Raw genomic sequence first — 22,891 nt, 5'->3', positions numbered from 1 at the left:
AGGGAACTATGCTTGTAAAGTAATAGTATCCTCAGAGGTCTCAGAAGAGATTGTGCATGTGGGGCTGGATTTGCATTGGTGGAAGAGAAAGGGAGATGGAAGCAGAATGGAAAGAAAAGAAGGCAAAGCTAGTGGAAACTGTTGAAAGTTAGAAAATGTTGAAACATAAGAAAAAGTAGAAATGAAGCTCAAGGATAGAATGAGAAGGAATAATTTTTGCTAATATGCAGAAATGGAGTGTGATAACAGTGCTGGATAGAAAAGATCACATTATCTGTTCTATAGTTTCATACGTTTTTGAGGTAAATTTAATCTTAAAATAGACATTTAGTTTATAAAATACATGGATAAGAACACTTTTCTATTCACAAAAGAACAAAAAAAGTGGAAAACCTAGCTACTTTGAAACCTGAACTTAAAATGCAGCTGACAGTATGGTATCAGCAACTGGTTTCATTGAAATGATACTATACTCACAAGACAAGGGATGCACCCTGCAAAAACAGGACTTTTTTTTTTTTTTTTTTTTTTTTTTTTTTGCTTTTCAATATAAAATGCAAAAGTTACTGAAGAAATAGCTATTCTTGCTGCAGAGACAGCGATATTTCGGTGATAAAGAGCAAAGCTATTGTGATAGCAGTCAGGAAAGAGGGGTGTGGTAGAGACTCTTTACAGGAAGGGAACTTTGAGAAGAATACATCAGCAACAAGTAGAGGAAGAGAAATGCAAGTCAAATCTCACCCATTTACTTCACTGGAGTCCTTTCCTCAAAATCACATATTTTGATAAGATGGTAGGGTTTGGCTCATAGTCTGTTCCAAATACAAAGCAGTGGATTCCTATATGCAATCATAAAGCAAAGGGAGTTTGAAAAATAATTCTGTACTTTCAGCTCAGTGTGCTAGTTATGGCTATGCAGATAACTCCAGTTTTGCTGTTGTACTTACGAAATCCTCAGAAATGAGCTATCAACACAGGTGCCAATAATTTAGTTGCTTGCTCTGTATTTTTTCAGCAAAGTAGTAGAATAACATTCCAGCCATTTCGTTCTACAGCCCAGTCCTTTCTGATTAGGAAATCTAGCAATATATTAAGCCAACACATTTAAATGTCCTCTAGAAAGTGGAACAGGAAATTAACTTCTCTGTTACTTCTCAATACAGGAGATATATGCATTTCAAGTACAAGAGTAATAAGAACAGCTATTTCTATGAGCTTTTATGCCAACATTGAAAAGAATTTAAAAGTCACATTTGGAATTAATAAAGGTCTTTACAGTCCTGTAAATGAACCACTTGGATTATTATAATCACATCCAAAGTTTTTGTTATCATTCTTCTTATTAATGACAGTTAATATTAGTGTAGTAGTGTCTGGGAGTCCTGTTCTCGGATTGTAATGTTGTTCTGCTAGGTAGTATCTAAAAGTGAGGATAGATCCACACTTCCTTTGCCGACTTTCTTCCAGCTAAATGGGATGGAGATGGAATCTAGGCAGGTATCTGCTTGTGAATATTGCTAATAATGACCGTGTTGTCTATTTAAGGCTGGTTCTCTTTCACAATATTTCTGTTGCACTGCCCTGCCATGCAAAGGGCGTTCAACTGATGTAGTAGCACTTGTATCTCTCTCTTGCAGCAAGTACCTGTAGGAAGTGGTGGGGTAAAAGTGAAGGTACAGTCAAATATTTTGAAGCTGCCAGACAAGACTACAAGCATCTTGGGTAGTTTGATGTAAAAGAGAGGCTGCCTGAAAACTACACAGGGACTAATGCAACAAGAACTGGGTAGCTGAAAAGATGATGTACAGCTTTTGAGTTCTTCCCTGAGAAAAGCACAGCCAGACTTAAGTTGAGCCATTATTTCAGGAAGAGTAATTTTGTTTCCAAAGTTGAAGTGATGGTCAATGAAATTCTATGGCAATAGTTCAAACTGTATATTAGCTTCCTTGCCAGGCAGAGACAATGCATCAATATTTATGCAATTATGCAATCTTCTCGGAATCTGAAAAAATGCCAAAGAACTGCTTTTCTCTTCTCAACTTGAAATATCTTTCCTATTTTCTTCTTGGCCAAAGCAACAACAGTAATTATATATTGTAGGATTTAATTACTGACCAATTTTAGAATTTAAATTGGAACAACCTAGAAATTTTGTAAGAGAAAGGAAAGCTTCAGAAACTAATATAATCTGTTGTATCTTTATACACTCATAACCTAGAATTGGATAAAATGATTTAAAGGAAAATGTCAAAACATTTTCTCCTTAGCAGAGGACTTCACAGCTACTTGGAATTTGCAGGCAGACAGAACTAAGTACAATTCAGATATTAAATGTCTATTTTTAGTCAGACAAGGATAGTTATGTAATTCTTGAGCTTTCATATTATATAAACTGCATTGTTTATTTGGTTTGTTAAGGCCTAACAGGAATGTTTCATTCACTAGATCTTTTAAAATTCATAATAGATTTTACGGAGCTCATATAAAAGGACACTTTATTTTCTTTTGTGTTTTTCAGGTTATTATATAAGCTGAAAACAAAATTACAAAATTAATTTTTATGCTTTTTTATTTACTTGAGAGTCCACCACAGTTTCTTTGGACTGGTTGTTAAGGCTGTGGATCATCTGTGTAACAGCCTGTTGCACTAAAATGGGGTCAGTGACTCTACTAAGTGCAATGGTTTCAAGCGGTAAGAGCAGGTATATCATGTCAAAGCTGACATTGGCCTCATGCTAAATCATATGGGAAATCTCAGCTTTGCTGTAAAGCTTCATTAATTTCAGTGGAGACAGCCATACTATTCTTTAGATAAGACTCGGGACACAGATGTTCTTTACCAATCACTTTCGCATAGGTGTAGTGAACCTGTAACAAACTGACCTGCAAACAAATAGCCTCAAATTTCAAATTAGGAAAGAAGAACAATTCTGAATTTGTCATAAAAACATTTCTTCATTAACACTTACTCACAAATATTCGTAATGTTATGGATACATTTTTCTAGTCTAAGCCTGCTGCACATTAAAGTTACATGAATACCAAAATGTTATGAATCATAAAATTACAAAATATACAATTAGATTATTTTCATCTATTGTACTCTGCTTCTTCTATACTAACTCTCTATTGGTATAGACTAGACTGCATCTTTATGGTTGAGAAAAGGTTTAATGAAAAACAGTAGACTTTTATAGAAATGTGACTATTATTCCTATAATATTGGAAATTCTGAAATGCTTCTACTAGTAACTAGATCAGCATGGTTGATAATGAAAGGCATTTTCTATAGAGATTTGGAAAAAATTATGGAATCATTTGCTACAAACATGAAGTGTCTTTTAATGCTGTGTTGCTAAAGGATAGTTTAAAAAAAACCCAAGCAAGCAAACAAACAAAAAAAGCCACCCGAAATTGCCCTGGGTTGACAAGACAACAGAAAGGACATGTTACATCTTGTAGCCTGGGTTGCAATTAGCTTGAAAAGGGAAGGTCAGAGGAAATAAATCTGGCAACACCACACGTGGGTCTCAACCCAGCACCATAAACGGTGTAGAGCTACGCCGTATTTTTGAACAGTGTCAGATTAAACACCAGCTCAAGCTGTTAAATTTAGGAGCGTGAATTGTCGCTGTGCCCCAAAGATCCCATCATCTCTAATTGCTTTTTTGGAAGGCTAGTGGATAAAAGTGACTCTTGCTCACATTCAGGCGACGGGCGTGCGCGCACTGGTGCCTGTCCCCGGCTGGGCCTGCTCGAGTCCTGCCGGCACGGCACGGGGAGGTTTTGGACGCCAGCAGCCTGAGAGGGCTCTGAGCGGCGTGTCCCGGCCATCTGGAGCAGATTACGGCAGCCATCCGCCCTTGGCGCGCGCGCCAGAGGCAGCGGCTGGAGGAAGGCCCCGGCGCGGGGCCGGGGGCAGCCCGCGGCTGTTTGCCTTCCTTCGCTCCTTCGGGGAAGTGCCTTACATCACTGCCGTTCCTTGAAATGTTTTCACTAGTATCAGTGTCACTAATGGGCAGTAACCAGTTACCAATGGTGATTTTTTTAACGAGTATTTGCCCGATAGCTAGAGCCCTTGCTAGTGTGGGGAGCGCAGGGGAGGCGCGAGGGGCCAGCGGGCGAGGAGGCAGCGGGGGCCCCGAGGGAAGCGGGATGCCCTGCTTGAGAAAAGAAGGTAGGCTTCCTCGCTGGTGTGCCGAGGAGGACTAAGGGAGGGTTCAGAGCTGCTAATTAGGAAGAAAAAACTGTGTTTCTGGGTATGAGAGAGGCTGTTGACGCAGTGAAGAGCTCTTAGGCCAGCTGCGGCCTGGCGAGATAGGTGCGGGCTGCGAGTCAGGGCCACGATGAGGTAAACCCCGTGAGCTGTTCTGGGAGTCTCTCTCCCAGGAGAAAATAAAACTGTTGCTGGGTGCTTGAAATAGAAGCTAGTAAAATTTGTTTTAAACAAAATGCTTGAGGAGTGACGCTTGCAGGAGACTTTGCTGTTACGAAGAAAGGCGCGTTTTGGCAGCAGCCTTTTTAGAATGATTCCTAACGTGAAGCACAAAAAAGCCACGATAACCAAAATGTCCGCAAAGAGGGGCGCGCACAAAGCGCAGCGGTGTGTAAGGGCAGTGCAGGACTCTCACTCCACGGAGCAGACACCCTCCGCCGCACCGGGGCGGGGGGGACCTGACAGGGACGAGAGATAATTGCTAATGAAAAGCCGGATACTGAACGTGTCTTGGGCTCCAGCCCCTGCATTCGCCTTGCGTGTCCTTAATTCACTCTGCAGTGTCTGCCAGCACAACACATGTGGGATAGAAAATTGGATCTGCATGCAAACAAAGCTAGAGGTGTCTCTCTTTGCTGAGTTTCCTCCGTGATGCAAGTGAAATGGAGAGCAGAAAATATCTGGCTGAAGTGCCCTGGTGTTACACAGCATTTCTCCGGATGAGGCGGCAGTTGGAGAGAAGAGCACAGGGGGCGGGAGCAGGGCGAGGGCTGCTTTTAGGAACAGAGAGGGAGGGAAAAGACGTAGGAAAATGGAGAAGGGTGACTGCAGTTACATGAGGCAGGAAAAAGAAAAGAAAGAAGAGGGAGGGGCAAAGACAGAATGGGAAAGAATAAGTAGAATATGCTGTGGTGTGGAAGAGATGTTTTGAGACATTTTAGCATTAAGTTTCTGGCTGAACTAACATGTTTTAAAAATACTGCAAGGACAGGGGAGGACATCTGACAAGGTTACGTAACATAATTCCTGTGACTTGATCATATACTATTTATGCTTCTTCCTACCAGCATGTGATCATCATGTATCTGAATATCCCAATGTCTAAAGTAGCTTTGGGTTACACATTTAGCAAACATATGTAGAGGACTCTGACAGGGTTGTAGCTAGATATATGTCGATGTCCCCTCATCAGTTATGCTAATCCTGTTCACAGAGGATGTGTGTTCTAGAATAAAAGCAGAAGTGGCATGAAAGTCAGGGCTCTAAAATAGTGCATACCTCTCACTGCCGCAGAGGAACTTATCCTTTAGCCAAGTGTAACATAAAACTGCATCCTGTACTTGGGGAAGAGTCGGCTGAGAGAGCGCCTTTATCGCTATCTCCCAGACCTATAAACAACTGGATGAATCTTGAATAGCATTTGTTTATATCAAAGCATCTGTTTCTCTTTCCAGTGTGGTCTTTTGTGCAAGAATAGTGGTGCCTTGTTTGCATAGCGCTTCCAATGTCCAGTGATAAGCTTACTAAAACTAGAAGTTATGGGATAACTTTTAATTTTTAAAATAGATATTGGAGGCTACTGCTGCATTGGAATTCAGGTACTTGCCAAGAACTAACTTCATATCCTGAATTAAAACCCTTAAATGCTAGTATGTTTCAATCCAAAAGAGAAATACTTTTCACCAAGAGAAAATCTTGTTTGCTAACGACATTTTTATTGCAAAAGAACAGCTAGAATATTTCAGATATTAGTTACCGAATTTCCCACATGGAACATTCTATTTTTATATATATTTTTATGTAACTTAACACCAGATATACACTCTTTTCCAAAGAATTAGCTGCAAGATGAGAGTGATGCCAGGATTCACTCTTTTCAGAACTAAATGTCACGCTCACACTGTAGGTCCGGTCTGCAGGATTGTCTCTGTATGTCGGGGTGGGAGGGCTCACTTCCCTTTTCTCTTGCAAGAAACTCATATCCTCAGTTATTATAGGGAGGACGGATTTTCTCTCAAAGCTGCTAATCACTAGACCCTGTGTGGGAAAGACACTGAATGGCAGACAGCAGACAGCCCGAGTTTCTTGGGATTCTTTGGAGACATCATACATCTTTCTCCTTGCTGCTATATACGTGTTTCTCTACCAGTCCTGCCATGGAATGGATCATACAGGATTAATAGCTTGTGGAAAGGTAATAAGGTGCAGACAGGGATATACATAATTTTCAAGAGGCACAGCTGTCTACAGTACTGTTTACAGTTTCCTGGCCCCTTCTATCTCAGTATTCTTCTTCTTTTTGTTAACCATGCTGTATGTTCTTTGAAACAGCTGACATGAGAACTATCAAGCCCTCTCTGCCAGGTCACCAACATATCAACCTCAGTCCATGGTCAAACTCACCCGCAAGTGCCGTTACCAGCACATTTGTGCAGACTGGTTTTCAGCCCAAGATTTTTCCATAAAGGAAAGACTATAGTTTAAAAATCATCCATTGTTGCCCTAAGTTGTGAAACCCATCAAATATTGGTCTAAAATGAAGATGGAAAAATGGAGAGGGCACATCCCTAATATAAAAAGAATTCTTAAATTGTACCATAAATATTTCCCAGACTGTCACAGTAAGTTTCTAGCTTATTTCTGTGAAAAAGTAACAACTGTATTTTTTAATCTTGAAAGGTGTCTTATTTTACAGCTGTTGTCTTTGTGTTGTGTTTGTTGTTAGATCGAAGACTCCATTCTGCAGTACTTTGGAAGCCATACAAGAAGAGCAGTTCTGTATGCTCCTCCTGCCCACAGTAAAATCGAACGTCAGGTCTGTCAGCGCATCCTGGCACAACATGGATATACAGTTACAGTTCTTGAAAACAGGAGACTGATGGAAGGGCCCAAACATGAGAGCCATTATCACAGTAAGAATGATGTTAATTACTTAATTCATTAATTACAAATGTTAGCTATTGATCCAACATTCTGTCACCAAGCTGAAACTTACAAGGTTTCAATGTGAATTGAGACTGCAAACCAAATTCTAGTCCTTCCCAGTTATGCAGCTAGTTTTTCACAAAGATTCTTCCATCAGATGCTTCCTTCTTTAAAAAAAAAATATGTTTGAGTTAGTCCTGAAAACCAGATCAGTTCAGTTCTGTTTCGGATGACTTTTCATTCCAATTTCATCAACATATTCACTCAGTGATTTCCAGCAGAGCATTGTATGGCATAACAAATATCTGCTACATTTGGTTCTTTCTCTTATTCACTCCAACAGGAAAGCCATATACAGAAAGGTAGGCTTTTTGCCTGCATAATGTTTTGATATATTTGTAATGTATAAATTGAACATGTTAGGGAACACAATATAGAAGAAGCGCATTTTTCACTTGCAGCAGAAGCTGGGGGGAATTTCTGTAGATTCTTAGTTCCTGCTGAAATTCTGTCTATAGTTAAGCTACTGAAGAAACTTCGTCTCTTGCACGAGCGATTGTATCCTTGTGATGTAAAGTCATATTGTGGAGCTTTACAATGGAGTTTTGAACACCAGTTAAATACACTGAATGTGTTTAAGTGCTGTTGGGCACCATAGAGGTAAGGACCAAAACTGATCTCAATTTACTACTTTTTTGGAAGTCAATTTAGGGATTGCAAGGCAGAAAAACTATGGCTAGTTATTTCTCGCAGTAAAGAGAGCACCACTTGTATCTTTCTGACTCCAGTAAGTTCTGGGCATTACTAGAGAACATCAGATTTGCTTTATGCTTAACCACTATCAGTAGTTTCGTAGATTAAAAACATAATTATTTGGCATGCTCAAAATTCCATCAAAAATTCAACTTTCCTCAAGAAACTTTCTTGAAAATGAGATTCAGGCAGTTTTCTTGTCAGGCTGCACTGCATAGTAGTAAATTGTTTTCACCTTATTCTCTTTTATTTTAATCTGGTTTCACAAGCACCTCTCAGCCACTCCTTAAACCTTGAGTACTGACCCTCATAGAGCGACAAGACACACAGTGTCTGCAGACTTTGCTAACATCGGATGAACTTCAGAGAGAAGGCAAGGAGTATCTCTGGAGACCGTATGCACCATCTCTGACATACTTTTTTTTCAACTAGTTGAGGAAATGGGCATGCCAAATTCACTTAAGACTTGGAAAAAATCACTGTACTGAATTTTACTACAGTGGCCAGCTCAGGTTCACATTCTGCAACACAAGTTTGTTACTCTCCAAACACTGTATCTGCAGAAATCAAGTTAACTGTGAATACTTTACAGGCCAGCACCAGTAATTTGTGCAGTACTTTTCTAGTAATGAAAAAAATCCTAATAAAAAGGTTTTACATATTTTCCAGGAACATCCTGCAGCTTCCAGCATATGTTAAGGTAAAGAGTAAGACTCCACTTATTCTATTTCATGGCAACATAAGTCTGCTTTTATCTGTTCCCTGGGTTATGTAAGTGCCTAGCTTTAAAGTTTTGTTTTAAAAACAAGAAGTAAAAGAGCATGTCTGCATACCAAGCTGATGATGTTTTCTTAGAACTAAACAAGTTATGCTCAAAGTTATTTTTCTTTGCCAGTAAATGATGGGTTTTACTGGTCTGGATGGTATAGTATTTGATACACCATACTTTGCAGAAGGGTATTTTGAGTTATGCTTTGTCATAATGTTTTCCTAATAGGATGCTATAATTTATAAAAAATATGTTCCTTGGAGCCTCTATTAAAAAGATGTAGAAACATAGATCATGAATGTTGTGAAAAATCTATAAAGAGAATTATTCCTTCTTACTTGGTATTATTTAGCTGCTCTATTTGGTGCTTTTATTTTTGTACAGTTGCAGTGCACTCTCTTACTCTTGTATCTTTCAAAGTTCACTCAAATTTCTAAAGGATTTTTTGTTTAGAATGGCAGTGATCCAAGAGTCTAGCTGAAGTCATATATGGAAAAAAAAAACACTATAAAACATTCCTAACTTTTTTGTTCTGGCTGATTATTAATTTTGAGACCAGTTGAGCTCCCATTTGAAACCCAAGTGTGGCAGTTCTGCACACTGATCTTCCAGAGAGATTCTGCACACCTGGGCTGCAGGCATTTTCACGGCTGCTATAGAGAAACATCAGGACAAATCTTAAGTGGAAATTTTTCGCTTCTTACAGACCAAGTAGAACATACTGAGTTCTGGAAACTACCAACTCTTGTTGGTTAAAAGGTGAAACATACTTTCTTCTTTTCAGGCACAGGGATTGTATTTTATGGGTTTTCTATGAAAAATCCATGCAGATACTTTCTGCAGTAAATTATTAAACCTCCTCTTTCACTGAGAAAAAGTTTTGTCTTAAGCAGCTTTGCTTCAGCAAAAAGTAGTTGTGCTTTCCTTTGCAATTAGTCCCACATGGCAGGAACAGCCCATGGACTGATGATATTTGCTCTAGCCCTGAGCAGCTTTGAGACTTCCTTCTGCAGCATCCAACAATGAGGCAGTTTTGATGAAGGTTTAATACATCTCACTCTGATGCTGGGGAGGAGTTAGGGAGGTGGTACTGTTTATTAGCAGATGACAGGATAACCAAGTTTTGTGGTGGGCTAGGATTGCCACCTTGGACATGAAGGATCTGCCCCCTACTGCTAGCGGTAGATCCAATTAGGCATGTTCAGTATCCCTAGTAAGTATGATAAGTCTGTAGTAAAACATGAAGTTCAAATCAGGTCAGATGACAGCTGATCAGATAAATATCAGGTTTTAACTGCAAGCGCTTCTATAAATGGCACATTTTTGTTTTCCAGTTAGGCAGAAGATGGTATGCTTGTTTTTTTTTTCTTCCTTCTTCCTTATCTTTTACCCACATTTGAGCATCTACTTACAGAGGCGTAGCATCTGAGACAAGTTCTGTGTCTGTTCCAGCCTCAGAGCAGGTTTGGAAGAGGTGTCACATAGCCTCAAGGAAAAGAATAAAAGGATTAGAAGGAGCAGCGAAAAAGCCCTACATCTCCAGGCTTTCTCCTGGGAGGTTTGCCTTACTGAGCCTAACAATTTACAGGCCTTCCTTTGCCCAGTCCAGCACAGAGCTGTTCTGCTCTGTCGGAGATGAGTGGGATAAACTGGCTGGTTTCAGAGCATCCTTAGTCCTCCTGGAGTGGCAGATGCTGGAGAAGAACCTATCAAATATTTTCCAGAGTCTTCTGTCTTCTTACTTTTCCTTACAGTCAGATAATCTCTCATCTCTGGGGTCACAGGAAAGATTGATATGGCATGTGGATTCCTATGGCTCTGGGATGCCAACATTTTCGCACAGCTCTCCAACTCTCAGAAATTCACGTGACTAAAATGCATTTCTCCCCTCCAAACATAATTTCTTCCTAGTTCTAGAAGGTCTGAATCTTCCCTGAATTCCACGCTCTCTCCACATTATGTCTTCTAAGATGAATATACTGCTTAAATCTTTTCTGCTGTAGCCATCAGTTTTTCTGTCCTTTGATCCAAGTGGTTGACTTATTAGTAAATGGTGACCCTCCCTTAATAGGCTTTTGCTTCATTTCTCTATTCTTCACTTTTACTGGCAGAAAATCTCAGAAAACTGCAGGCTCCAAAAAAAGATATGCAACTGTATGCTACAAATCTGACCAATCTGTTTTAATTAGTTCTATAGTAATATGCAAAATTCTGTTGTTCCAGCCTCTGGAACTGAGAAGGGTTTTGCATATCCTTAACCACGGCCAGTCAGTTTGACCATGGAAAAAAGTGCATCTATTCAGGCTATTGGCAAACCTAGTGCAATGTAACATTATATATTCCCTGCTGCCTTAGCATGTTAATTTTAATAATTTGCTGAAAGTTTGTGCAATTATAGTGGATGACTTCAAAAAACAATTATATATATCGTTTCCATAGTGTTGATTTTACAGCATCATCTCCTATTTTTAGAACACTACAGTGAAGTATTTAAACTTTATTATGACTTCTGTTTGCAGTTTGAGTTACATCCACTTAAGATGAAATTTTAGCCAAGCTATTAAAAGGATGGTTACAGTGTATATATCGATTTGTGGGGTTTTTTAATGATTTATTATTCCATAAGATAAGTGTTGAACCCAGCTTAACTTTGATTGATATATACCCCTTGAGTCAATAAATCTCGATATTTATTTCAACTGAAATCAATATCAGCTCCATGTTGCATTCATTCACCTGAGATTGTTCAGTGAAGATCATACTCTGTCTATATTTTTAAATTTACAAATATTGCAAATAATATTAGATCTAAATTTGGTTTCGCCTTGCTGACTTTATCTGTATGATTTCACTGAACTCTATTCTGTTTTCTGCCATTTGAAGAAAATGCTGTGTTTATGTTCTTTTGCTGTGTAGATTAAGCCCTGGCTTCAGCAGCTATGAAGATGATCAGGCTTTTCGCAGCTGTGAGGGTGGTGGTTGGGTGGAGCTGCTCTGAGAACAGGAAGGAATGAGACAATAGACCAAATCCAAATGAATCTTGGCTCTTCTGTTTGTGTGATAAGAGTCAAGAGATCTGTCTGGCATTTAAGGTAACATTAATGCCACAGTTTCTCGTGGCATACTTAAGAGTTTTATTTTTATAGCAAGTAGAGAATAATCCCTCACAGTTAGGGCAGCCTGAATATTTACAAGGCTCTCACTCTTTGGCACTCTGGATAGAGCACTTTGTTGCTTCCTTGCACCAAGGCAGTTGTTTCCTGAGGAAATATGAAAAACCTGCTGTTTGGGTAATGTCAGAAAGCATGAGCAGGTAGCAGGACAACAGAGCAGGCACAGGTATTCAACACATCAAGTGATGCTAGCTGAGGATTTCTGTCTATGGCTGGATACTATATGACTGAAGAAGCTGTGGAGAGACAGATGATAAAAAATTTGCCTTGCCTCTCTGAAAAAGCAATTTTCAAATGATTCTTTGTCAGTTTTTCATTTTGATTTGTTGTTTTTTATGTATCATTTGAAACAATTGCTCTTAAAAGAAAATCTGCATTTTTCACCAAAAAAGAAAAAAAAAGAAAAAAAAATCTGTGTCTGTCCACATCTATTCACAATAGGCCTAGAGGGCAGACAAATGTTACCACACCAGGGTTAGGGATGGAGAAATTAGGATAAAAGCTGAATCTTGTCTCATGCTGTATGACTCACTGTCAGGACTAGGATGAAAACACATGTTTCTTGCTGTTAATCTTTATGCTACTTCTCTAGCATATTGTATCACCTCTAGTACTCCTGACTCTTACTTTAACCAGAGGCTAAATCAGCCAAAGAATCAGCTTAATTGCTTACATCTGGCCAGCAGCAAGGTAGGAACTTGTAGAAGTGCTACTTCATAAGTTCAGCCAGATACACTTTCCTCAGGGCTGCTAATTAGTTTAGTGAATAAACTACAGCCAAGGGTTGCAGAGGCCCTAAGGCCATGCCAGGTGACCGTTACATTTACTTTTCATTTTCTGAGACATATCAGCAAAAGTAGTGAGAATTAGAGGATGGAAACAGGAGGACACATAATTGTTCTTTCTTAAGTGAATATAAACACTGAGAAGATTAGGGGAATGGAGGTACTTGTTAATCTAATGTATGAAAAAGTTGGCTGCCAAGGAAAAAGGAATAATCCATTCTTCATGCCCTTGGTAAACGGGACATGAAGTAATGCAACAAGAAAAAAATAGATTAGATATTAGGAAAGCTTTTCTAGGGATAAGGCTAGTGAGGCAATCAAATAGATTTCCTGGAGCTGTGGAATCTCCATACTTAGAGATCTTTAATATTAGATAGGGAGATTTTATTGGATATAGTATGTCCCCTTGTGGGGTAACAATATGGACTCACAGACAGAAGTCTATGAGTGGCCTTGAGGAAATGAGGCAGATAAACTGAAGAGGGAAAACATAGTGATTTCTAAAGGACATGGAAAGATTCCAGCTACAGATCAACTGTGACTCAGGGCTTGAACTGAGGAATAAGGAATATGTGGCTACAGCATCTTCTTCTACATCTTCTTAAACTGCAAAATATACTCAAAAATACAAATCTGTGCGAAAATATTCCTGATAAGTATGAGGAAAAGAGAAGGGATTATAAGTCAGTGGTGCTTAGAGTATAGCCAGCTGAAGTTTGAGCAGCCACCAAGTAAATAATGTAGTCCTTGAAATAGAAACAAATTTAGTGGGATGGTATGTAAAAACCAGTTCTGAGAGAAAAAAAAAAAATCTCTCTTAGTGAGTGGAGTTTGAAATACATTAACAGGAGTGTGTAGCATTAATTCTAACTTTACTTTTATTTCATTTTTTTTTGCTTTTAGTTGTCCACAGTCCAATTAGAAAGTAACCCTACTTGCTGTTTCAGCCTTAGAGAAGTTTCCATGAAATCCAACTTTAGCAAACAATTATAAAGAGTAAAGGCCTCAAGGAAAATTACTGGTGTGTTCTGTAAACATCTGGTTGCCATTTTCAATTACAAGGACCAACCCACTGAAGGAAGTAGTTTAGTTTTTTTGGAACAGAAATGAGACACTGGGGTTTTTGTTCTTTTTCATAGCGGAGAGTAAAGGAAATGTCAGGAATAGAGAGGTCACTAGATGCTCAGCTTTTATAAATACAAAAGTCTGAGAAAATTAAAGAAAATTGAAATCAGATTCTGAAAGTGTAAACAGCCCTGTGGAGGTAAGGTTAAATAAGCAGGACTGGAAATCTTAACAAGCCAGAAAAAGCATAAGATCCATTCTATCATAAATAAGTCATTTAAAATATTGTGCAAAATAATAATGGTGAGGCTGGCCAAAAAAGTATTTTGTGGGTTACATTATGCATATCTTCAAATCAAACAGCTGTAACTTATCTTCCAAAAATCTCTGGTTAAGTGCTGATACAAATATATAGCTGACAATATACGAAGTAGATTGGTTTCCTAATGCAAAATGTATGTTATTTGAGTCCTATGCAAAGCTTTGACAAGTAAAATACACATTTCAGAAGAATTCTTTTTGTGTGCCATTCAGCAAGGAATTTCCCAGACAAGTGAAATACTTAGAAATGTGATGATCCTCAGAGCCTAATAAATTACAAGCATACCTAATGTGTTTGTTAAATACGTTCTGCTTCCATGAAGTGAAAGCTTCATATACTTTGGGAAAAAAATATATATCAAAAACATACATCATACATCATTTTGGTCACTTTTTAATTTTGCTTTTAGCAATTAAGCTTGGCTATTTGCCAAGTAGTTGGAAGTGGAGGCGTAATCTCATGTCACAAGCGTCATTGGTTTCCCTACAAGACAAATGCGCTTGTGACATACCCAAATAAATGCTGTTCTCTAATGGAATGCTGTAGTTTCTTGTTAGGGAACCTAATGCATTATATATTTTTCTGAACGATATGTTTTCTCCTTCCTAATTATTAACAGAACATGTTCCGTGTTTTCTGACAGAAAATCACACAAACTATTTCTTTGTAGAGTTAAAATAAACTCTACAGAATTGCACTAAAAACTCTGCTTCAAAAGCAGTCTTTTACTTGAGAAAGAGAAATTCTTAATTGGTAAAAAAAATGTGTAAGGACATTGAACTTTGTCAAATTAAAACAAAAGCTGTAAAGTTGCCAAATATATATTACTTTGAAAGTTCTTTCTAGTCATATAAACAGAACATACAGTCTAGTAGAGAGTGCTATTTGCTGGACTGACTTAGAATAATTAAAGTATTTCAGCTGTTTGATTACACAGTGAGCTAAAATTAAATCTTTGCTGGAATAAATTATGTCATGTTAACAGAATCTGAAAAACACCAGTGTCCAGGCAGATAGACACATCAGCCAAAGGCAGCAACAATGTGTGACTCTACTGAAATTAAAGAAATACGAGGGATTAAGGTGTAGGTGTACAAGCTTTATAATGTACTGTTAATATGCAAATCCTTTAAAAGTAGTTTGAGGCCATGTTTAAACAATGTAGTCTGTAGGATAAGAAGGTAACAGCAGAAAATGGTTTATTCAAGATATTTTAAAAATGTTGCCCTCATTCAGTTTAAGAAATGAATCCTGGCTTAACTGGGTTCAAGTAGAGACCCTGCTTTATAAATACAGATATCTATTCCTAAACTAATATCGGTGCTGGGAGAATGACAGTGAGTATAGCCAACAGCTTACTGGAGTCTTGTCAGAGCAATCTGTCTAAGGGACTGTTGCATCAGTGTTGCCCAGTGTTTTGGCTGCTGGAAGCTTTTTTGCTGAGCTCACTGGCTCTGAGCCTGATCAGCTGTTGGAAGTGTGGTGTCTTTCATCATTATGTTCCTGCTTTAGGTAGCGACATTCATGCATCTCTAAAATGACGCCAATATTTTTTTACTTTAGCTTCCCTGGCTTTTATTTATTCAGATAGCAAAAAGCTTATTTGATGTGTGGACCTTTATTGTAATTTGCAGCTAGTCCATTCTAGTCCTAGATTCAGATTCCATTTTTTTCCAGCTGCAACCACTTATGAGTGACAGCTCTTTTGAATACTGCATCCCCAAAATGTTCCAGACATCAAAAGTGCAGTAGCCACCCACAGGTTAGAATATGTTTCTCGAAGTTTCATGCACCGTATTGCTGATGCAGTGGCTTATCTTCCATAAAATGGAAACCTTTGCCCTATGAGGGAACGATTATTCTACACTTGTGATGTTTATTGTACTCCCTCAAAGCTGTCTTTTCAATGGAATATTGAATATTCTCTTACTTGGACCCTGAGGTTGTACATTTCGATGCAGTCATAGTTTGCACAGATGTTGATGAGAGAGAAAGCTTCTCTAACTTACCCAGAAATCAAAACAGTTTGTCACAATAGCTTTCAGGTTTCTGAAAAAGTTATTTCATACAGAAAACAAATACTGAAAATGATGCCTTCTCTCTGATTATGAAAAAGAGGAATAAAAATATAACTAATTTTGATCATTTTGGCAGATCTTACAAAACAATGTCCATTTTTGACAACAGGACAGTAGGACAACATATGGAAAGGATTTAAATTAAAAAGTTATGAAGTAGTAAGACTTGAACACTAGCAGCCTCAGTGTGTAGCAAGGGTAAAAAATATATTCTTAATGTATTTCTTCAGTGGTGCAAGTAGAAGTAAAATGTATTCATACTTTGTGAGAGGAAAGGATGGAAAGTAACCCACAGTTATTTTACAGCTGACAGTTGGACTAAGTCTCAGTAGATCATTTTTTGGAAAAAGGACTTTAGCGTAAAATGATAAATTAGGACAGAATCATTTTTTCTTTGTTTGAAACCCAAGCATACTGTTTGCTGCAATTCATTATTATTTTTTTCTAACAGATCGGTATGTTGATACATATCCTATTTTAAGTATTCTGTTAAATAGACAAATAAAATCAGAACAAGACATCTGTTTTGAACTGGATCTCAAAAAGTATTTAACTGCCTTAATGGTAATTAGGCACCTAAGTATCGATATATATTTACATCTAGCTCCTAGTGACTTTCAAAAAGTCCTCAGTCCATTTTTTCACAGTCATAGTGAAGCTCAGTATCACTGTGGCCTTTTTGGAAGTCAGTCCAAAGGGTTGAAAACAGGGGCGTTAAATGCTCTTGCGTCTGACACATGTTAATCACTTTTTCACTTGGGATGAAGTGTTGTGTCTTTAGAAAAAGACCTTTGGAGAAGGATCTTAGAATAGGAAGAAAATAAAGCTATTCTCAAGAAAGTACTGCTATAGAAAGTAACTAGATTTGTTAGGTTGCCCTCCTTATGATAGGATGATGTACAAGTTAGAGGGAAGCAGCAGAGGTATTTTTTTTGGTTGTTTTTCATCTTTTCCCAGCTCCACAGCACATCTGATTTTTATCCCAAATGTTGCAGTACACATTTTCTGCTGATCTGAAAATGCAGGTTTGTTTCTGCTGCCTTTCAAAAGTGAAAGGTCTGACCCTACATTTTTTTTAATGTTTTGGAGGGATAATTTTGACATCTATTATAGGGTTCGTGGATGGATGGTCGACACAGTAGTCATGATAATGTGTCCATATCACCTACTTTCACTGCCCCATAGTGTGCCAGGTGAGTAGTACTGAAAGATGACATAAGATGCTGCTGAGAAAACAGTGTCCATGGGGTGCTGTTGGAGATCTGCTTTTATTAGCCACCACTTAATTCTTGTGCCAACATAGCTTCTCTGGCAGTGTGTAACTCTTAAATAAAATGGGCCCGTTCCTTGGCCCTGAGTACAAGTGACATGACATGGCTTATGTCCACGGATGTAAACTCCCTTTTTCCCTAAATGAGGGTGGCCTCATTTCTGCTAGCTATTGGGAACTGTCACTGGCTTGATCTGTGACTCCTAGACTGGGCCTGGGCATGGCATGGCCACCCAGGGAGAAGAAAACAGTTAACAGGAACAAATGGTTTGCAGGCCGACACTATTTAGTTTAGTTCTCTCTCTGCCTGAGTTTCTCCCTTATAAGGAGAAACTAACTTTTTCCTGCCTCTCAGGTAAGAGAGATCATTAATTAATGATCTTAAGAGATCATTAATTTATATTGGCAAATAATACCTGTAAATTCAGTGATCAAATACTGCCATTCAGACCTTTAAAAATATCTTTTTTTTTTTTTTTTTTTTTTTCCTGTGGAGGTGATCAAATACCCTGTTTTTAACATTGTAATTATAATCTTAGAACATTTACAATTAAAATTCTAATTAAAATGAGATGGAATGTTAAGACAAATAAATGAACTTATTTATTTCTCAGGTGTCCTTACCATGAGTGTCTCTGTCTCTGTGGGGAGAAGCAATTTTCTTGGCTCTTGCACAGTTGTTGCTCATTAAAGTCAGGGATAAAATCTCATTACTATATCATCAGAGGCCATTCTCCATCCCAAGTTTCTCATATTTTTAGTCCTGTTGCAAAGAAAGTGGGTGTTGTAGAAGGGTTGGGGCAAAGGGAAGGAAGGAAGTTATATTCAAAAATCTTGCTTCTTCACATACAACCCCTTCTTCTGAGGTATTACTGGCCATTGAATCTCTTTTCCAGACTCTGGCTCTTTCTACTTGCCAGGTGTTCCTTCTTGAAATACCTTACTCATAGTAAGGGCAGTGGAACCAGCAGGCTTGGTCATATTTTGGTTGAGAAGAGGCCTCGTGTGTTATTTTTCCTATGATCACAATCATCCATTGCATTCCTATCCAGTGTATCCAGTGTTCCTCTGAGTTTTACCTGGTCAATATAAACGAGCTTCAGGCTTAAATTCTTTAGGTGTTTTTTCTGTAAAAATAATTTGGAGTTTCAGGAAAAGTTTTTGTTATAGAATTGTTGTATTCTAATGACTTTGCGTCAGTTCACTCTACATATTCTTCATCTGACAATTCTGCATTCTAGCCAAGTGGAGATTTTTCTGTCCCCAGTGTATTTTTTATTGCTGCATGTGTTTGGTTTCATTCCTTTGTCATTCTGCTCTGTGAACTACAGAGGTAACTACTTGACATCTTTAAACTGCTACTTTTTCTTAGGCTGTTAGAAGTTTAAATAAAACTACTTTAAAATAAATGATGGAAAATGATGATGAACTTTGTGAATATCACACCACAGCAGGCAGGTATGGCTTGCAAAGAGCAGCATGAAAGAACACAAGTCAAGTACTAAAAGGCTGTGAAATACACTCTTTGAACCTTTCGTTTAACTCACTTGCTCATGTACCATCCTTTCATTTCATGACTGTGTGCTGCTTTTTCACATGACTTTGCCTCGGGATGCACAGAGCAAGGATGCTAAGTTCTTTCCTGGATATAGTCCCAAGAGTTATCTTTTAGAAAAACTTGGATCAAGTAGCAGCAAGGATTGTCCAAAGGGAATTATATCAGACAGAATCTTTTTCCTTGGCAGAGATCAGAGTGGAGCTTTTTTTTCCCTCTCCTCTGTGACTTGGAGAGCAGAGAGCCCTCCTCCTCACTCCATGAAGCAGTGTGGTTTTCCTGCCTTCTCCACATGGGAATGAAACGCTTTCTCATTCCTTCCTGCCCTTTGCACCTCCACCACAGTATGGAGCTGTGCCCTTCCTCCAGGCAGGGAATGGAACCCTCCTCTTTTCCACTAGCACAGAGCAGAGCAGAGCAGAGTTCTTCTTGTGCCATTTATCTAAGGATATAAGTTACCTACATACTTATTTTCTCTGAACTGTACTTTAAAAGAGATGTGAGTTGTCTCAGAGGCTGGATACACATGCAAATATCTGGTGATGTTTTGATTTCTTTTCTTTGGTCGGTGTGTGGCCTACCACCATCTCTCTTGTTCAGCTCCAAACCCTGTTTCCAGTGGCAGGACATCATTGCAAATTTTCCAACACCTTTAACAAACAGAGCATATGGACAATAACTTCCTTAACTACACAGCTGCCTCCATGAGCTTGTTCTTTCCAGTCCTATCCATCAACTGCATGATCTCCCCCCTCCCCGCATAGACATCTCTTCTAGTTTTCACCTGGTTCCTCTTCTCAGTCCATCTTAAGTACACTGACTCTAATCTCTCAAGCTGTCATTTCTGTCAAACATTTCCTTCTTTCCTTCACAGTAAGGAAGCATCCACACAGATGGGTTAGCTGAGCTTCAGTAGAACTGTAAGCAGCTAAATGTATGCTTGAACCTTATGAGAACTTCTGTCCCAAAGAAAAATGTTAGGTCTCAGTCCCTCAGTACTTTTGTGTGTGAGTAAGAAATATATCTAGCGGTTTTGACTGTGGTAACCTACATGGTGTATAAAAATATGTATAGTGTTAAGAGTTCCAATATTTGGGCCTAGGCAATAATAAAATATTGTGTATTTATATCCTTGAGCAACTAGAGATAAAAGCCCCTTTAGCTTGCCTGTAAGCAAAGCGTATCGTAGTGGATCACTTTAGTCTTACCAAGGCTTGCTGTGCAGGAAGTACCCAAGTGGGGAGAGCATACCAGAGTAATCTGAAGATTCATCCAAAGCACTGAGTGTAAGCTTGGAAGTGGAATAACAGGCTTGAGTGTTTGAATGTCTCTGATGTGTTTGCCAGTGTTTCAGGACTACATATTTGCCTTTTGTTTGCTGTTAAACTGTTCTTCAGCTCACAAAATATTTTGATAGCGTGTTTTCATAGCTTGAATTCACAAATTATTTAATGACAAAAACTATAGGTTGTAAGAGTTACCAGCCAGGGTAGAACTCAGCAGAAAATATTTTTTTTCCTGTCAGTGATGCTCTCTGGTAAAATGAGATCCATCTAGTGCATTTTTCTCAAATGCTGCGGTGCCCTTCTGCCCAAGACAAACTAATCAAACTTTTGAATGTACTTTAGTTACTTTTTTTTTCTGGTATTCTGTTCATTCTTTGATTGCGCAGAAAAAATGTGGATGTGGCTAATAGTGTCACAGTTATTTTGTACACTACCTTTTTATGTCCAATCAGTTATCCATAGATTGAAAAAAAAAATGCCTTAAATCATTTGCTGCAGGTCTGCAAATGCCTTCATGATTGTTTTCTATAACAATTTGTTGATTGCAGAAAGGATTGTTAATATATGATGTGAGTAAATATGATATAAATGGAGAAAGACTGATTGTCATGTCTCTTGACTTTTCTTGTATTTATGTCTGCAGCTGATTTCTTTTGCTTCTTTTAGAGAAAATCATCTGCCTTTTACTAGCAGTTAGCCCAGTGAGGCAGTCTGGGTGGACTTGTTAGGTAGGTCCCAAGCAGTTTTGTAGTCTGAGACTAGGCAAAAAAATAAAAACATCTTTTCCAAATTTGAGAAGAGTTCTTGTGGAAGAAATTGATAACTCTTAGCTTGCTAAACTCATACTGTTTACTTATGTACTTTTAAAATTTCTGCTTTGGATTAACAAAACAGGCAAGCTTGCAGCCTGGCCCTTCCTAATACAAGGAAATAATAATAAAACAATTTTTTATTTATTACTTTTTTTTTAATAGGAGAGTAGAAACACTATGCCTTCCTGTTTGAAGTTAGATCTGATATAACTCTGCAGTATTTGCAGAAGAGATACTGAGTGGTCAAGCATTACACTGCCTTTAGAGGTGAGACACTTGTATTAGCACCTCAAATAGCTGTTTCATTCCCTAAAGCTGAACTCAGATGTGACTTTCCATTAATTCCTGAGCACAGGGCAATATTTTATGCTAAGCTGGCCATAGATAAATGAGCTGTCCTGGGAATTAGATTGCTTCCACTTGCTTCATGCCAGCCTCTCCAAACAAAGTATGCTTCCGTTGGCACTTCAGATACTTGTAGCTATAGGGCAGCTGAGCCAAAATAAAACCCTGATCATCTTCAAAAGGGGTGAATAGTGAGTGTCCTCAGGATTTCTGCAGCCTTTCCCTTGCAGCCAAGAGGCTCTTGCTCATTTACATAGGCATACAGATTATTTTGTGAATGAATTGACTGTGTCCAACAATCTCAGCCTCATACACAGAGTAGGGTTTTTTTTTACACTTGTATTACTTCACTATAACTTATATGCCAAGAGATTTCAACCTAGTTTGACTAGTTAAACAAGTAGTTACTGGTCTGGACTGTGTGTTATGGAAGAGTACAGTCAGTCTCAACAAGTCATATGGAGCATGCTGTGAAAAAACAGCAAGAGGTTTGCACATGGATAGATGAGCAGCTGTGATTCAGAATAGTACAGAAAATAATCAAAAGCCTCTCCATCTTTTCCTAGACTATTTTCCTCTAGCACAGTGATCACTTCTTCATTGTTGTGGCAGTGAATTCAAATGGCTGATAATGGTCAACTATCAAGAGCCACATTATAAGAAAACTACTTGAAAAAATAGAATACCTCAAATAAGCACTTCTTTTAAGGGGTAATTCCTGCATACCTATATTTGAGACATTCCTCTAGGGAAAACCTTACAAATGAAACTGTGATATTCGCAATATTTGAAAGGGCAGACAGTTAACAAAGAGAAAGTATTCAGTCTAGCAACAAATGGCATTCTAATCTTTACACAAGGTCGACAGCCAAGCTGCCATAACCAGAAATAGGTTTCAAATGATGTTTTTCCCTGGAGCTCAGTGAAGCTCAGATCATCAGAGGTACAGAATTCTCACATCCCAAAAGACATTTCAGAGCCTTATGCTGCTGTCCTGTGAGATACTGGTAGGCAAAAAATCCAACTCAAGAGTCTGGATCCAAGCAAAGAAACAATAGAGATCTCTCAGCAACCATTTCCTGGTAGCTGTTTCACACTAACTCTTGAGGAGCAAGCTATCAGCTCCCTATAAACTGATCATGTTGCAGGGCTGAAGCTTGCTCTTCAGGCTCAGTCTTGTTTTAGGTGAAATAGTTGGAGCTGAACACATGTGGTTACCTCCAGAAATATGTGCCTCCTTACCAAATCTGCACTCCCTCCATTATCCTGCTTTAGCACAGGGTTTTGATGTTTTCCCCTGCTTTGAGGAACCATGACACACTGGGATAAAACTTATCATAAATTTATTTACACATCAGGATTTCAACATGCCCAAAATGTGTTTGAATAAAGTTTACTGTGTCAGAGCTTGGAAGAAGACTTGTATATGAAAACCTTCACTTCACATCTCAAGCAGTTCCAAGTTGCCTAGAAATGGGCAAGAAGAGCTTTAGGAGATTTCTTTAAAAAAATAGGCTTATTATCTCTCTGAATTTGG

At 38.5% G+C, this 22,891-nt stretch overlaps 1 protein-coding gene across 2 annotated transcripts in view; it reads left to right on the top strand.

Moving 5' to 3' along the window:
• Positions 1–22,891, top strand: part of CPED1 (cadherin like and PC-esterase domain containing 1) — a 149,844-nt gene that overhangs the window by 5,725 nt on the left and 121,228 nt on the right. For both annotated transcript variants that reach the window (XM_062583302.1, XM_062583293.1), the window contains exon 3: positions 6,942–7,128. In XM_062583302.1, the coding sequence (XP_062439286.1) occupies positions 6,942–7,128 (187 nt within the window). The remainder of the gene's footprint in view (positions 1–6,941; positions 7,129–22,891) is intronic.

This window comes from Rhea pennata, chromosome 1 (genome assembly GCF_028389875.1).
Source record: "Rhea pennata isolate bPtePen1 chromosome 1, bPtePen1.pri, whole genome shotgun sequence".
NCBI lineage: Eukaryota > Metazoa > Chordata > Aves > Rheiformes > Rheidae > Rhea > Rhea pennata.
The sequence above is the reverse complement of the archived record's forward strand: the minus strand, read 5'-3'. Positions and strand labels throughout refer to the sequence as shown.